Below are 17681 nucleotides of genomic sequence, written 5' to 3'. Positions count from 1 at the left end.
ATATAAAGGCTATATATCCGTCTCTATTTCCTGCAAAATGTAAGACTATTCAGTGCTCAGTTCAACAGCATAGATACTAAAATTGGAATGATACAGAGAAGATTAACATGGCCTCTGCACAAGCATGATATGCAAACATATTTTTGTATTGAATCACTATATTGTACACCTAAAACTAATATAACACATATGTTAACTATACTGGAATTAAAATTAAAAACTTACTAAGAAGTTTTTTGAAATGACTATTTAAAGCAATAATTGTAATGCTGTTGGTTTATAATATAGATGTTATATACATAAATTTATATTTCTTCATCATTAATACATATTTCAACAATGGCATGATGAAGGGCGTAGGATATGGAGCTATAAATTAGCAAAATGGCTATATTTTACCAGAATTAAGTTAATATTAACCTAAGTAGACAGTGATGCATACCGTAATTTCTAGAGCCAGCACTAGAAAAGAATATTTTCAAAACTATAGCTTAAAAATATGAAAAGAGGAATTAGAATAATACATCCAAATTATGTTATACACAAAAGACAGCAGTAAATAAGGAAAAGAGGAACAAAAAAGGTATGAAAGAACAAGAGGAATTTGAAATTAAAAACACATTACATTAGCAACCCCCCAAAAAGAAATACTTAGGTGTAAAACTAACACAGTAAGTACAAGATCTGTTTGAAGAAAACCACAAAACTTGGATGAATGAAACGAAAGAATTAAATAAATGGAGAAATATTCCATGTGCATGGATAGGAAAACAAGGTCTTGATATGGTCAAGATATCAGTTCTTCCTGACTCAACTAATAATTAAATGTAATCTCAATCAAGAGCCCAGCAAGTTGGGGCACTTGGGTGGCTCAGTAGGTTGAGCCTCTGCCTTCAGCTCAGGTCATGATCTCAGGGTCCTGGGATGGAGTCCCACATAGGGCTATCTCCTCAGCAGGGAGCCTGTTTCAACCCACCCCTGCCTGCCTCTCTGCCTACTTGTGCTCTCTCTGTTAAATAAATAAATAAAATCTTCAAAAAAGAAAGAAAGAAAGAAAAGAGCCCAGCAAGTTATTTCATATTTTATATGGAGAGGCAAAAGACCCAGAATAGCCAACACAATACTGAAGAAGAACAAAGAACAAAGGACTCATGTGACCCAACTTCAAGACTTATTATAAATCTACAGTTATCAAGAGACTGTGGTATTGGCAAAGAAATAGGCAAATAGATCAATGAAACAGAAATATAGAGCCTAGAAATAGACCCTGATCAATTAATTGATCTTTGACAGAAGAGCCAAGGTAACTAACACAATGAAGCAATACAGTCTCTTCAACAAATAGCTCTGAACAACTGGATATCCACTTGCAAAAAATTAATCTAGACACAGACCTTACCCATCACAAAAGATGACTCAAAATGAACCATAGATCTAAATGTAAAATGTAAAGCTATAAAATTCCTAGAAGACATATAAGAGAAAACCTAGATGACCCGGGGTATGGTGATGCTTTTTTAGATACAACACCAAAGACATAATCCATGAAAGAAATAACTGGTAAGTTGGACTTCATTAAAATTAGTAATTTTTTTTAAAGATTTTATTTATTTGATAGAGAGACACAGTGAGAGAGAGAGAGAGCACAGCAGAGGGAGTGGGAGAGGGAGAAGCAGACTCTCCACCGGGCAGGGAGCCCAAGACGGGGCTCGATCCCAGGACCCTGGGATCATGACCGGAGCTGAAGGCAGATACCCAACAACTGAGCCACCCAGGCACCCCTAAAATTAATGTTTATAAAAATGTTTATAAAAACATTTTGTAATACGCTTTTTAAAGTACTTTATAATACATTGTCTCATTTGATTCCTATAATAATGATAACCATGGCAACTGTGTTTCCTATATATAATTATATGTTAAAATTAAAAAAACTTCTGCTCTGCAAAAGACAAAATCAAGAAAATGAGAAGACAAGCCACAGACTGGAAGACAGTATTTGCAAAAGACATCTGATAAAGGACTGCTATCCAAAATAAACAACTCTTAAAACTGAAGAAAAAAAAATTAAAAATGAGTCAAAAACCTTGACAGACACTTCACCAAAGATACACAAATAAGCATCTGAAAAGATGCTCCCCATCATAGTATGTCATCAGATAACTGCAAATTCAAATGATGACATACTACTACATACCTCTTAGAATGGCCAAATTCAGTGTCTGCAACACTGACAACACCAAATGCTGGTGAGCTGCATATGTTGCTAGTGAGAATACAAAGTGGTACAGCCACTCTGGAAAACAGTTTGGCAGTTCCTACAAAACACACACTTACCATACTATCCGGCAGTCTCACTCCTTGTGTTTACCCAAAGGAGATAAAAACTTATGTTCACACAAACACCTGCACACAGATGTAACAGCTTTATTCATGATTCCCAAATCTTTTTTTTTTTTTTTAAGATTTTATTTACTTATTTGAGAGAGTGAGAGAGAGAGAGCATGAGAGGAGAGAGGTCAGCAGGAGAAGCAGACTCCCCGCTGAGCAGTAAGCCCGATGTGGGCCTCAACCCCGGGCTCCAGAATCATGACCCGAGCTGAAGGCAGTTGCCCAACCAACTGAGCCACCCAGGTGCCCCATGATTCCCAAATCTTAAAAGCAATCAGGATGTCCTACAGTAGGTGAATGGATAAACTGTGGTACATCCAGACATGAAAAGACACAAAAGAAAAGTGCGTATTACTAAATGAGAGAAGCCAATCTCAAGAGGCTACATATTTTATGATTCCAACTTTCGACATTCTAGATAAAGCAAAACTGTGGAGACAGTAAAAAGGGGTGGTGTGGGGGGTGGGGGAGGGGAAGAGATGAACAAGCAGAGCACAGAGAATTTTTAGGGCAGTGAAAATACTGTGTGATATTTATAATGATGGATACATGTCATTATACTTTTGTCCAAACCCACAGAATGCACAACATGGAGTGAACCCTAGGGGCACCTGGCTGGTTTAGTCAGTTAAGCGTCTGTCTTCAGCTCAGGTCATGATCCTGGGGTCCTGGGATGGAGCCCCAAATTAGGCTCCCTGCTCAGTGGGGAGCCTGCTTCTCCCTCTCCCTGTGCCCTTCCCACCACCCCTACCCAATACCTGCACTCTCTCTCTCAAATAAACAAAATCTTAAAAAAAAAAAAAAAAGGTGAACCCTAAGGTGAACTGTGGACTTGGGGTGATGATGATGTGTCAGTGTGGATTCATCCTTGGTTTAAAAAAAAAAAAATCACCGAATATTACTCAGGCATCAGAAAGGATGAATACCCACCATTTCCATCGACATGGGTAGAACCGGAGGGGATTATGCTGAGTGAAATAAGTCAAGCAGAGAAAGTCAATATATGGTTTCCCTTATATGTGGAACACAAGGGATAGCGTGGAGGATATTAGGAGAAGAAAGGGGAAAATGAAGGGGTTGGAAATCAGAGGGGGAGATGAATGATAAGAGACTGTGGACTCCAGAAAACAAACTAAGGGTTTTAAAGGGAAGGGGAGATGGGTTGGCCGGGTGGTGGGTATTAGGGAGGGCACAGATTGCACGGAGACTGGGTGTTATATGCAAACGATGAATCATGGAGCACTACATCAAAAACTGATGATGTACTGTATGATGACTAAAACAGTAATTTTAAAAAGCACCATTCAGGTGAGTGATATCCATAATGGGGGAGACTATGCATCTGTGCAGGCAAAAGCTGTGTGAAAAATCTACCTTACTCTCAATTTTGCTGTAAACCTACAACAGCTCTTAAAAAAAAAAAAAATGCTGAAAACGTACCCTGTAATATACTACTTGGATGAGCATGTATTTGTTCCACAAATGCTTGAGTGCTTACTCAGGCCCCCCTGTAGGCACTGGGCTAACTGCAGTAACAAAACAGAGTAAATCCCTACTTTCAGGGACTTTACATTCCAGTGGATAGAGCTGGATGCTTTAAAAAAAAATCAATATGTAATATCAGATAGTGATCCATGTTTCTAAAGAAAATTTAGACGTATAGCTGGATAGCATTTGGTAGGTAGTTCTTAGCTGTAAATAATAAACATACAATGAATAAATTTTTTTAAAAAGCATACCTGGATTGAAAAATGGGATGTGCCTGCTACTTTACACAAAGTAGTCTGGGAATAGAGTAACATTTGAATGGAGACTTGAGAAACATGAAGGGAGACCTGTTGGCTTTTTGTGAAAAGCCTGCTGGCAATAGCAGACGGCTCAAGCCCTGAAGCAGGAGCTGTCTGTGCTTGGGAATGGAGGCCTGGGAAGGGACCCTGTGGCGTGGGGCTGGAGGGGTGGGTCGGAGAGGTCAAAGGGATAGCAGGGATCATGTAGGGCTTATCATCCGCGGTAAGGACTTTGGATCGACAGTGCCATAATAATGAAACCGATGATTGAAGCAAATGAACATCATGTGACTGCGGTGCCCGTGAGGGTTGAGGAGGGAGAGCTCCAGGAAGCTGACAGACAAGGCCCCACGGAGACGAACGAGCAAATGGGAGCCTGCACAAATGCACGAGAATCCTACAGGCAAATACCAGAAGAGATAGTGGAAAGGGTTCAGAGTGATTTCACTAGTAGGTGGGGAGGGAAGGGTCACAGGGCTGCTGCTTTCCATTAGAAGCCTTTTGAATATGGTTTGACTTGTTTTTAATGATAAGGGTTTTTTAAAACTTGGGAAAGTTCTTAAGGAAGGGTGAGATGCTCAATTGTAAGGGCATCAGATGTGAAACAGACCATGTAGCCAGTGCTCAGGGGTGGAAGTCCTGACGGCCAGGGTTGGAATAGTCATTCTCATAAAATAAGCCTTCATGTTATGCCCTTGAAGTCTTATCTGCTGAACGCCTGCCCATGAGAATGAGGGGGGGCCTTCTTCCCTGGGCTTATGATTTGGAATTCTCAGTCACATATCGTGTTTCCTGCCAAAATATCCTTTTCTGTTTTCTTCGTTCAGCCACATGACAGCTGTCCCCTATTTTCTTAGGTGCCGGAGAACACAATGGCGAACTTTAAGGGCCACGCTCTCCCAGGGAGTTTCTTCTTGATAGTTGGGCTGTGGTGGTCAGTAAAGTACCCGCTGATATACTTTCACCAGAAGGGGAAAAGCAGCCGACTGACTCGTTACCAACAGCGTCTCGAGATCATTGAAGCTGCAATCAGAACCTTGTTTTCAGTCATTGGTAAGAAGGGGGTCATCTGGTCCAGGGCTCTCCCCACCACACCCAGCCACTTTAACCCATTTTCTGGACTCTGTGAAATGGAATGTTTCCACTGACAGTTAACAAAACAAGGATTTTCAGTGCACCACTAAATATTTTATAGTATCTATTGTGATCCAAGTTTCGTCACTTTACACCATAGTGCGCTGTGAGAAACTACCAAATAGACATTCTTTGCCCTAGAAGGACATAGGTCTAAGTTGTAGGAATAGAAGACCTACTTGATGAAATAGATAAAACATAAATAATAGAAAAGATAATAGAGTAAGCTCATGTACATGAATTAGGGAAGTACTAATGGAGTTTAGACCCACGCACTTCCATGGTGACTCGTCATCCCTTCCACTCCACTCATGGCCACATGAGAAGGGGCCCGCAGTGCCAACAGTAGAAAACAGTGTTCTTCCTCAGGATCCGCCCATCATAGGGGTAACAGGGGACTTCATTCTGCAGTTGCATTTTGCTGCTTCTCATCTTAGGCCCACAGCGTCTCAGAAGGAGCTGAAGCAACACCAGCAGCCCCTCTTGGAGTGAGCCGAGGCACCTAGCTTGCTTTGCTCAGCCCCGCTGGGTTTTCCCATCGCCCAAGCAGACATTCGGGCATCTCATCTTTCTGGAGTCAAGAAGTGATGGGAACTACACAACTTAAATGCTAAAGACAGCATCAGTGTTGCCTAGAAAAAGAGGTAGAAAAGTCTTTGGCCTCTTCGCTGGGTAAAACCACTGCTCATCCAACGAGATCTCCTGAGCTCCTACCCAGCAGGAACTCACTATTCCAGGTCTCGGGGATACAGCTGGGAACCAAGCAGAGTCCCTGCCCTCCCAGAGCTCCCATTCCAGTGTCAGGGGGATTTCTTCCCCCGGTCCTTGCCATCAGTTCCTTGACCCTTCACATATAAATTTGGGAAGGGGCTGGGTTTAAGGGAAAAACGTTTGGGGAACAGGGTCCAGAATGTTGTCATGAAGCATTATTCTAGGCCCCAAGAACGTTCTGGGCACCGGGCATAAAGGCCAATCTTTTGCCTTCCAGAACAGATGATGAAGTAGGAGGGCTAAGAACTACGAGCCACTGTCTCAAAGGGTTGCCTCTTTTAAGACACAGAAACCCCGGTGACGTGCCTCCACCTGCTTCTCCCAGTATTTAGGTTACGGAGACCGAAAGCTACGCGAAGGGCTCACAGCTTACAGAGCTCACTCTGTGCTCAGGAAAACCACTCACTCGAAGGCTGCCCTGATGACCACGCACCGGGAGCTGCTTCTCCCCCCTCACCCCCTCAGACACACTCCACTATCTCCACCACCAGTGTGTCTTTGCTCGGGTCCCCTTATTTTCAACCTAATGGTTTCGTTCCAGGATTTCCTTCACTGCTCACTTAGCCCAAAGATTAATGCATCAGCGACATTCTCACCGAAGTAATTGTGCCTTGCTTTCAGCTCAGTCACCAAACAAATATCCTGGGGACCTGTGTGGCTGTTTCTACTGCTGCTCCTCTCCGCATCCCATCCCCAAAGGAACAAAGGCAAGATGTCCACACAGGTTCCCCGGCAAAAGCCTCATTTTGCACTGAAATAGCTGCATCTGAGGGAGCAAAGTAGGCCCAGTATAGTGTGGGCCACTTTCACCCTCGTGTCTCAACCTCACTCGTGACCGAGGGTGTTTTCGTCTGTGCTGAGCTCCTCCTCCCTCTCATGCTCTGCTCTCATCCCCCACAGGGATCCTGGCAGAGCAGTTTGTTCCCGACGGGCCCCACCTCCACCTGTACCACGAAAGCGGGTGGGTGAAGTTAATGAACTGGCAGCACAGCACCATGTACTTATTCTTCGCCGTCTCGGGGATCGTGGATCTGCTCACCTGCCTCGTCAGCCATGTTCCCCTGGGGCTGGACAGACTGGTTATGGCCGTGGCGACATTCACCGAAGGTAACGTAGTGGTGCGGATGGGAAAAAGAACAAAGCAAGAGACTGACAAATTGTGTTTATGACGGATCAGGATAAAAAGACCAGAAATACTGCAAATACAGTAACTTTCCCCCAGAAAGCCCCAATCTCTGAATTTCAGAAACCTGAACAGGACTGGGTCCTGTGCTCTGGATGATACAGGGGATGTAGTCCGTAAAACAGCCCATGAAAACACAAGGCTTTTAGCCCAAGTCTCTGGATCTCTCTGTGCATAAACTCCCTAGCCCCTCCCCGATCATGGTTGCACGTGTGCACATCCACACTCACACACACACACAGTAGCTCTCCCAAACCTGGCCGGATGCCACCCCGCATCAGAACTCCCTCTGCTCGGGGAAGAGAAACTGCACTCCACCTCCCACCCTGGAGTGTGGTCCTCTCTGGACTCCATCACAACCCTCGCTCCCCTTCTCCCCACAGAACTCACACTAACTGGGATAAGGAAAAAGCATTTTGTAATCCAACAACCTCCCCTAATTCCGTACCTCAAGAAGGCTGGGGGAGTAGAAAGGTTGAATGAGGGCAAAACTGAACTTCTAATACACACGCACAGTCTTGTCACAAATCAGCAACCTGTTTCACCTACGCAGCTGCATGAAGGCATTTACTTAAAGGATCCATCCTTTGCAGCACAGATCCACTTGGTACGTAACACGAAATCAATCTGCTGTAGCCCTGTAATGTTGTATCAGCTGACTTCCTAACTGCTGAAAGATCGAGCTTTGAGACAGGTGTAGGAGGGCATTCTAGGAATGGGAACAGTGCAGATGAAGCCTTTGGAGCAGAAAGCAGTGAATCCGTGGTGGCTGAAATTGCTTTGTGCAGGTTTCCTCTTCTACTACCACGTCCATAACCGCCCACCCCTGGACCAGCATATCCACTCGCTCCTGCTGTGCGCCGTGTTCGGAGGGGCCTTCAGCATCTTCGTAGAGGTGATCCTTCGGGACAATATCGTGCTGCAGCTCTTCCGAACCAGTCTCGTTATTCTTCAGGGCACCTGGTTCTGGCAGGTATGAAAAACGGTGCTCTTCACACGCATGGATTCCAGGTGCCACGCTGAGCTCGTGTAAGGCAGGTCCCACCAGGCTAGCACAGGAAGAGCTCCGAAGGGCAACTTTTCTTCCCATGCCTACCCTCCCCTTAAGTCATTTCATCCGGTAGCATCTTACTGATGGATCAACGGCCGGAACCACACAGCACAGAGCGAGCATATTAAAGAACACCCCATCTGCCCTGTGGTGCAGACACTGTTACAGGCTCCACTTGCCTGAAATGGATGTCCTGAAATGTTGTCTTTAAATAAGCTCATGCTACACCCAGAGAGTAATCCTCCTGCCTTTCTCTGCCTCCAGTATAGGTATGAGGAAGATGAGCCAGTGGGGGAGATCCAAGTGGGGGAGATCTGGACAATGGGGGGAGTGTGGGGAGGCAGTGGGCTCGCTTCTCAGGAGCAACTAAGGCCAGCTTCTCTGTATAACCCACCAGATCGGGTTTGTGCTGTTCCCACCTTTTGGAGGACCCGAATGGGACCAGAAAGATCACGCAAACCTAATGTTCGTCACCATGTGCTTCTGCTGGCACTACTTGGCTGCCCTCTGCATTGTGGCCATCAGCTACTCGCTCGTTTTCTGGTAAGTCCAAGGGAAGACAAGTTCTGTCTAGTTTTTTTCCTCCTAACAACCCCTAATCCTCAAAACCCATTACACTACATCATTTTTATTTCCAGTGACTGAGCTTCCATAACTAAGCAGTGCTAACTTGTACCACTTCTTGAGAGCCAACTATCTGCCCAGTGCTGCGGATAAGGGTGGTGAGATTCTGAGAAGTTAAAGGACTGTCATAGTAACCCAACAGACCCAGGTTTTAAAGGCAGTTCTGATAGACTTGAAGGAAAACTCTGAATTAGGCATCAGTACTGGACTGCAGACACCACTCTGCCATTGTTTTGAACCCATCACCTTATTCCTGGATTTGCCCCTCCTCCTTCCCAGAGATGTGGCAATCAGACAGTGCCGTAACAGCAGGCGCGCTTTCAAGTGCTCGTCAGAGGTTACTAGAATAGCTGACCATTCCCAGGTACTCACTGTCCCAGGCCCTGCGGTAAGAACCGCACGTCTATTATCCCACTGAATCCTCATTATTTTATGAAGTATGTGCTGTTAAGGTTTTACAGATGGGGAAACCAAGGCTTCAAAGACTTAGTAACTTGATCGAAGTCACCCACTGAGTCAGCAGCAGACAGGGCCTTGAACTGTGGAGCGAATGATTTTTGGGGTATGCTAGTAATTAGTTCTGTTGTAGCTGCCCCTCATTTTTTCTAGTTTCCAATCTCCCTCCCCAAAGCAGATAGACTTCACACACACACACACACACACACACACACACACACACCAAACAGAAGGGAGCTTAAGGTCACACTTTCCCTTTAGTTCTACTGTCTGGCCAGTGAAACAATAAAGTGGGAGATAGGAGACCTATGTTTAGTCTGTTATGACATTAACCATTAAATATTATTAATCATCTACCAGTGAATAGTGTCCAAGAAGTGAGATATACAGAAAGCCACAGTATTTTACAGACATGTAAAGAAAATGCTTTAAGAACCAATGGATGCCTTAATGTCCTTGGTTGAGAGAACAAGGGACTTCAGAGCTAATGTCATGTGCTTTTACTGTTGCTCTGTTACAGCCATTTGACCCGGTTAAAGAGGCCCGGAGGAGAAATCATTGGTATTCAGAAGCTGAAGTCAGATCACACTTACCAGACAGCCCTCTTGAGTGGCTCGGATGAGGAATGAGAGGAGGCCACCCGTCACCAGTGCGGGGTGGATGTGCCCCTCTGAGTACAACATGCCAGAGTGTGCAAAGAGGTAGCTCATCTCCCTTTCAGTGCCTGCTGTGGTCTGCAGGGTTTATACATTCGCACCTTCTCATTAAACTAAGGTCTCTGTTGCTATGGTATCCTTCATAGAGAAAAATGAAGCAACAAGCCCTTATTTATGTTCCCATATGAAGGGAAATCAAAGACTCTGAAAGTTTCAGAATAGGATGTGGCCTCATGGATGAATCCAGGATATGAATCCAACAGAAAATACTGCTTTTGATAAATTATTCCTTTTTCTCTCAAGAAAACAGGTACTTTCTTAGCAGAAATTAAGTAAACAAGACTGCCTTTATTTTAAAGATGCAATTCTAGCACATTTTTTTTAAAGTAAAAATTCACAAGCTTTGGTACTTTAAATATTACTTGTTAAACATTTCCTAATTAACCATTAATATTCCACAATACTGCAATACTACTGATAAGTGATGATGCTGGGCCAAAGGTGACTTTTTTTTCTTTTTTTGAATTAGGAAGCTAGTTAGTGGCCCAGCTGAGAGCTGGAACATAGATGTTCTGGGTCCTCAAAAGTACTCTAATAAGAAGATGCTAACAGGAAGTCTGTATAATGAGGTAGAGAGAAAAAGGCAGGTTACTAAAGACCTTGAATTTAAATATAGCTGAAAGCAGAGGGTAAGAATCCTGCAGAAGATGTGGATCTTGAACTAGTAATGTAAAGTCTCAATACTGTAATGTTGGTTCTGGATGTTTCTTGTTTTTTAACTTCCTTCAACAAATATTTATTAAACATCTGCTTTGCACCAGCATGGAAATGGTTGGAAGGATCACTGAGATACCTGTCCAACCAGGAATTCAGTCTAATGGGAGAGATATGCAACCAGTTACCTACAGAGTGACTGGTGCCATGAGGGGTAAGTGCAACTACCGTGAAATACGAGGGAGGGAGCAGATGGGGAGTCTGCCCTGTAGAAAAAGCACATTCCAGGCATAGAGAACAGGAAGCACAAAGTTCACAAAATCACAAAGGAACACAGAGAGTTAAGTTCCACAAACTGACAGAAGTGGGCTAGGACAAGCTGGAAAGGTCTTCCAGACCAACAGTAACATTTGTGTGTACAGCACTCCCCTCATTCTGAAAGGCACTGTCTCCCATGTGACCTGCACAACCACTTGTAATGGAAGCACACTTGGTTCTGCAGAGAAGCTGATGAGCCAAAGGTCACAGAGCTACAAAGTTGCAAAGCCAGCCTTTAGGACTACAAAGCCAGCTTACTTCTGGACAGAGGACCCCCCTCCCCACGACCACTACTTCAGACCACTACTTCATACAAATACAGCAGAGATCTTCGACATGAAGCACTGTGCGCTGTCTGGCAGAAATGCACTTACGTGAGAGCTGACCTCCCACGGTTAGCCAGCACTTCAGTACTGAGTTCACAACTAAGGGGTTAAAAATTAACTACCTGAAACTGGGATTTAATTATGAGAAGAGAACCTGTGGATTGCCTTTCAGGATCCACTTCCATTTGCCTGCTAAGTAGGAACCCAAACATCCATTCAGTAAGTACTGGAGGACCCATTATGGGCAATTAACATAAAACACATTCTTTTCTTAGGGACTGGCATGGGGTAAGAACCTACTTACAGTGTTAGTTGCATGTAAAGATCTCCTCTGCGGATGGAAGGGGCGAAGACAGTGCAGCACACTGTAAGGAAATGTAGTATTTTCTCCAGAGTGAGGGGCTGAGGTGTGAAGATCAGAGAGAAAACACTGATTGCTGTGATGCCCCTTTCACAGCACCTTCATGGAACTCATCTACCTTGGAGAAAAATCTTAGAAGTGGTATCAAAATACAAACCCATCACAGTGCTAGTCACCAAGTCAGTCTTAGGCACACAGTCTGAATAACTGTACCAACCTCTGAATCTTAGGTACACAGGCTCAATTGTTCCCATATGTTCTTCTGGACGTGTTCCCCCAAAGTATCCACCATAGCTCCCACATCTCTACAAGACCCTTGTCTGTATCCAAGGAACCATGTTTGATGCAAATGCTGCTCACATCCCTTGAACAACTACAGCAGGGGCTGCCATTCCTCAGCATCCACCGACTGGCCAGGCCATACCGAAACATACTCACCAGGGACCCAGGCCTATGCTAGCATCCTGAAAAGTCCCTGTTCTCTGAGCACGCAGGTGGAGGTCTCCAGGCACTAAGGAGACAGACACGGCCAGGTGACTTTAGTAAACAAAAGAAGGAGGCAGGGCTGGGGCTGAATGTCCAAACTACTTTCCTACAATCACTTGAAAAGTAACTTCAGGAAGGGTGTGTTTTAACCAGCAATAAAGACCTGAGACAGGGTCCCTCAGATGTCTACCATTTTCTCATTTAGAAACTGTCAGGTGGACTCTTCTAGGAAACAATGACATGCAAATATCAAAGGACTGGAAACAACAGATGCCCTCTCCTCGACTCAGCTAAAAGGCCATTTTTCTTCTTCATGGCATCCCTACCTTTCCCCTTCCTAGTCTGACTTCTGTGCCAGCCCCCGATCACCAGCAAAAGCTCAGTCACCCTTCAGCCAATTCACATCCGCACTCTGTAACTGGGGCTTACCACCCTTACTTGTTACTTGAACAAGTTACTTGAACTTGTTCCCACTTCTCAGCAGGACACATCACAGCCACCCTCCCCCGGGAAGGCAGCAAAAAGGATACTTGACATAGAATCAGAAGACTGGATGTACATCTTGCTTCTCTTTAACCTCAACTTAGACTTGCCATTTGTCACAGGGATGAGAAGTCAGAAGAGGGAGAAGAATGTCTATTTTATAGAACTGCTTTAAGAATCAAATCTGAGGTCTAGAAAGCCACCAGCCACTCTGACCTTTGCAGCCTATCTCAGCACTAGGAACCACCAAGCAACCCCCTCTAAACTAGGCCGTTGAGATTTTCTGCACCTTAACTCCACTTCCTCACCAGACCACATAAAAGATCATCACCGAATTTCCACAGATTAAAGACATGTTTTTAATAATCTGGACACTCTCAAGAGAGACAAGGAAGCTCTGACCCTGCAGGAAAGCTCCACCATCCAACCCCTGCTCCCACACAAAAGAGGCCTATGCTGTTAACAACCAGGGCTTTAATTACTTCTGACAGTTTCCAGTATTGTTCGGAACTCTGCCTAGAGCTTGGTGACACAGCCAGGATGAGAAGACTGGTAAATCCCAGCTGACCTAAGACCGAGCTGCAGGGTGTGCACACCACTCTCTTCTTACTGTCTCTACTCTGGAGCAGAAGTCAGCAAAGTTTTACCTAAAGGGCCTACAGATATAAGTATTTTAGGCCTAAGGGCCACATAGACTCTATGGCAATGACTCAGGTCTGCCTCTCACTGAAAGCAGCCATGGGTAATGGTACAGAGACAAATGGCCACAGGCTGTGTTCCAATAAGACTTTATTTACAAAAACAGGTAGCCAGCCCCGAGGCTGTGGTTTGCAGACTCTTGCTCTGGAGCAAAGCAAACCTATCATCTCTGAACCGTAATAACGTCGGAGCTGCGACAGCAGCGTTTCTGCTGGCACTTGCCTACTCTGTCCACTGACTCTGGACTTTGGTTTGAACAGGCTTGACAAGGAGGACAAAGTCAGCAGGTGAAGGTAAGGACCACAATCAAGATCCTGATGCCTCATCTCTATGAGGTGGTGCCAAATTCATACCATTTCAGGGAACCCGCACTCTCTCGCTCCCTAGGGTTCCTGACCACCTTGGAGCCTCCCCACTACTATGCAGTGATCATGTCAGCCACCAAGTTACTAAGAATCCTGCTATTCTCTCATTATGGTCAAGAGTAAGTCCTCAGTTTGAGGGGCGGGGGGGGAGAGGGCTAAAGCCCAAGTTTCTATTGGATAAACATGTACAACAGGTTCTTTAAAAAAATAAGTTACATAAAAATTTCTGGACACAAAACTCCTATCTAGACCACTAGTCACAGAGAAGAGCAGAAGCTAGAAAATCCAATCCCCACAGAGAACATGGCTTCCTGCCGGTCTGCACACTCTGTGGCTATGAACCTGCCCCTGGTGTCTGGCTCTTAGGAAGAGAACTGGGGCTCGTGTGGCACAACAATGACCTCACGCCACCCTGCAGAGGAGCTTCTCCCGATCGCAACCGCACAGCGCCGGGAAGTCTGGCGGGGACTTTTCTCGGAGTGCTCCACCGTGGAGTATGGCAGCAGATTCCAGGCCACGGATGCCGTCACGCCACTGCCAGCCTTCCCCAACCAGACAAGCTGAGAAGAACGCCGCCGCCTCCCAGCTCCCCTCGTCTCAGCCAGGAGGGCAAACCGGGCGGGCATGCGTGAGTGCGTGCACGGACACCATCTCTCTCTCCCCGAATCACTGCTGTTCAGGTGCCTGTTTAGGAGATGGAGCTGTGGTCACGACGACAGTGGAGACTGCTTTGGAGGAACCAGAAGCTGTTCCCTGTTGAAGATGGGATGCGGGGACAGTCTGGATGCGCACCTGTGTACAAAGACAGAAGGTCCGGTTAGGAGGTCACAGATGAGCCCCTCAGCTGCAAAGAAACAGTGACAGGGAGAGAAGTCTGGTATGGCCGACAGCTCTCCTTGGCCCTTACCTGTGTGGCCTGACCTTGTTGCTGAAGCTGCTGCAACTGCTGTGCAGTGAGGAAACTCACAGGCTTATTGCCAGCAATGAGCTTAGTACCCGCCGGCATGGTGGTGAGGATGATATTGCGGCCCAACCCACTGAGGCTGTGGAGGGAAAGCAGGGGTGAGGCGTCATGATAGGCAAGGTGTCACCTCTGGCCCAGAAGCAGGCCACATGCTTAAGGGTGACAGGGAGATCTGCAGTCCTGCGAAACTTCCTGCATTCTGGACTGAAATAGAAACCAGCTGGTGAGACCACCTTTCTCCTAGCTTCTAGGCTTCCCATAAAGCTCCAAGGCCCTCAGTGCTCTGAATACAACGGCTCTGACACTGTATCCAGATCAGGAGAAATAATGGACAGGACTCCAGGGAAATGTGCATTCCAGAAAACAAACTCTTCTCCATGACAGCTGTCTTGAGACTATCTGATTTCATCATGCCCCTTATCCCTGTTTAGGTCAGGACCACACAAAGCCCCCAAGTAAGTCCTCCTCCTCTGAACTACCGTAACACAGAGCTCAGTGTCAAAATGATGCCTTCCCTAACACCCACACTGTGAACTGCCATCTGAGCCACAGCACCAGCACAACCTATCCCAGCACTTCCCATTCCCCTCCTTTTTTCTCCATAGTACGTCTCACCATGCTACATGGTATTTTACTCCATTATTTCACTCCTCCCCCTATGATGTAATCTTGAAAACAGCATGGCCTTTTGTCTGTTTTAATCACGGCTCTGTTTCCCCAGTGCCTAAAAACAATACTAGGTACTCGATAAATGTTAATGAGCACAAGAAAGGAGAAATATCCAAAAGCCCCAGAAACATGAGCTGCCCTTCCCCTGTGTGGCAGGGAGCCATGTGGAAGCCCTGCCCTTCACGCCAGCACTTACTTGGCTCCAAGGTTGCCTTTGATGATGGGGGCCGTGACCACACTTTTGCCCTTCATAGGCTGGCTAATAACAGACAGTGGAACCGTGATCCTCGTGGGCAGCTTCCCCTAAAGAAAAAAAGAAATCAGGCTCACGGCAAGTGTCACCTACTGGGCCACTAGCTAGGAGCAAGCGCCCCGATGCTCTCATTTCCTATTCTCTGCAGGGGCCCAGTATTTCTCCTAAAACTGCCGATAGGCTGTAGTAAGTGTTCATATATTCTATTTAGGTCTCATCTGACATTAACCATCCTCCTTCACACACCCTAAAGCAGCAAACAAACACAGATAACCACTGCCATCAGCATAAAAACGTGTACTAAACTGCAAAGAGAAGCCTCATGTTCACTTAAGCATAGTAGGAGTTTGAGCTCCATAGAGGATGGGCTCTCAATCATCCATGTACCTCCCGATACTTGGCACACAACTACTATCTGCAGGAAGTGTGACGAACGACAGAGGCACGCGGCAGTTACTAAAGTGCACAGTCCTGCTTCCCTGGAACGCAGGCTCACTGGCGCGGTGCATGCAGCTCGGCATGCTAGATTGGGAACAGGTCAAATTTTCCAGGTGCTTTCCCTCTCTCCCAGAGATAAGAGAGGTTAGTTAAGGGACATTAATAATAAACTCAACGAAGTGAAAAGTCCAACCCCAAAGCCAATAAAGGCCGAAAAGGAACAAAGTAGAAGGTGAACAGGCCTAGAGTCTTTAAATTTCAGGATGGCGAAGATTAGCTCACATAATCACCGATGTTCAGGGGTGCCTCTTAACCCTTGGCTGGTAATAAAATTTAAACACAGTAAAATCTTGTGTAAATCTGGTTTTTAAAAATAATTCAAGGGGCGCCTGAGTGGCTCAGTGGGTTAGAGCCTCTGCCTTTGGCTCAGGTCATGATCCCAGTCCTGGGATTGAGCCCCGCATCAGGCTCTACTCAGTGGGGAACCTGCTTCCCCCACCTGCCCCTGCTTCCCTCTGCATACTTGTGATCTCTGTCTGTCAAATAAATAAATAAAATCCTTAAAAAAAGATTCAAGGGACGCCTTGGCTCAGTCATGCTCGGGTCATAATCCCAGGGTGCTGGGATTGAGTCCTGCATCAGGCTCCCTGCTCGGTAGGGAGCCTGCTTCTCCCTCTGCCTGCTCTGCCTGCTGCTCCCCGTGCTTCTGCTGACTGATAAATAAATAAATAAAATCTTAAAAAAAAAAAAAAAGATTCAAGAGGGGTGGTCATTAGGATACTCAGAAAGGGCATCAACACTTCCCAAGGGCAAGCTATTTCTCAAGAAGCCAGGCACTCAGGTACAAAACTGTGTGTCACAGGTCCCGATACCAATCTCCAGCTGATTCACAAGTTGTAGCCCATCAGAAAGCTCAACGATGTCAACAGACAAGGGAATAACTTGAGATGGTATCTACAGGTGGATTTACTTATGGTTTTTATTTTAAGAATGCCTCAGCTGGGGCGCCTGGGTGGCTCAGTGGGTTAAAGCCTCTGCCTTCAGCTCAGGTTATGATCCCGGGGTCATGAGATCGAGCTCCGCATCAGGCTCTCTGCGCAGTTGAGAGCTGCCTGCCCCCCTCTCTCTCTCTGCCTGCCTCTCTGCCTACTTGTGATTTCTGTCAAATAAATAAATAAATAAAAATCTTAAAAGAAAAAAAAAAATGCCTCAGCTGCTTTCAACCTTCAGACCACCGTAACACCAGCTGGAATCGTCCCTTTGTGACCAGCCTAACTTGCTGAATAGACCGGGAAAAAAAAGCATTGCTTTATGCTTCGTGCCCCTCACAGGCTCTTGGGCTGTGACGGAGTAGATGCCATGGGCTTACTACGTTTCTGTATTAGGAGAAAGATTCAATGAAACAAAAGTGGATCAAGTACACACTGTCTTCTTTTTTCCTTAATTTAACTTCTGTGATAATGAGAACCTAAATAAATATTTTCTTTTAAGCCACACTATATTTCAGGGTTTTTTGGCTGGTTGGTTTTACTAATGTCCTCCTTCCTCTACC

General features: G+C 45.6%; 2 protein-coding genes and 1 pseudogene across 6 annotated transcripts in view; 2 read left to right on the top strand and 1 right to left on the bottom strand.

The window, feature by feature from the left end:
* Positions 1 to 10876, top strand: part of TMEM45B (transmembrane protein 45B) — a 32841-nt gene extending 21965 nt beyond the window's left edge. For both annotated transcript variants that reach the window (XM_045080352.1, XM_045080351.1), the window contains 5 exons: positions 5036 to 5231; positions 6984 to 7190; positions 8055 to 8239; positions 8715 to 8860; positions 9918 to 10876. In XM_045080352.1, the coding sequence (XP_044936287.1) occupies positions 5051 to 5231; positions 6984 to 7190; positions 8055 to 8239; positions 8715 to 8860; positions 9918 to 10026 (828 nt within the window). In that variant the 5' untranslated portion in view covers positions 5036 to 5050 and the 3' untranslated portion in view covers positions 10027 to 10876. The remainder of the gene's footprint in view (positions 1 to 5035; positions 5232 to 6983; positions 7191 to 8054; positions 8240 to 8714; positions 8861 to 9917) is intronic.
* LOC123392214 lies at positions 53 to 145 on the top strand (annotated as a pseudogene).
* Positions 10877 to 13513: 2637 nt separating the features above from the next.
* The window catches only part of NFRKB (nuclear factor related to kappaB binding protein), a 40755-nt gene continuing 36587 nt past the window's right edge, over positions 13514 to 17681 (bottom strand). For all 4 annotated transcript variants that reach the window (XM_004763912.2, XM_004763913.2, XM_004763911.3 and 1 more), the window contains 3 exons: positions 15635 to 15741; positions 14713 to 14848; positions 13514 to 14597 (listed from right to left, as the gene is read on the bottom strand). In XM_004763912.2, coding sequence (XP_004763969.1) covers positions 14472 to 14597; positions 14713 to 14848; positions 15635 to 15741 — 369 coding nt within the window. In that variant the 3' untranslated portion in view covers positions 13514 to 14471. The remainder of the gene's footprint in view (positions 14598 to 14712; positions 14849 to 15634; positions 15742 to 17681) is intronic.

Source organism: Mustela putorius, unplaced genomic scaffold (assembly GCF_011764305.1).
Source record: "Mustela putorius furo isolate JIRA1106 unplaced genomic scaffold, ASM1176430v1.1 tig00000460_pilon_pilon_pilon, whole genome shotgun sequence".
In the NCBI taxonomy this organism is placed as follows: domain Eukaryota; kingdom Metazoa; phylum Chordata; class Mammalia; order Carnivora; family Mustelidae; genus Mustela; species Mustela putorius.
This window is presented reverse-complemented; position numbering and strand designations above follow the sequence as displayed.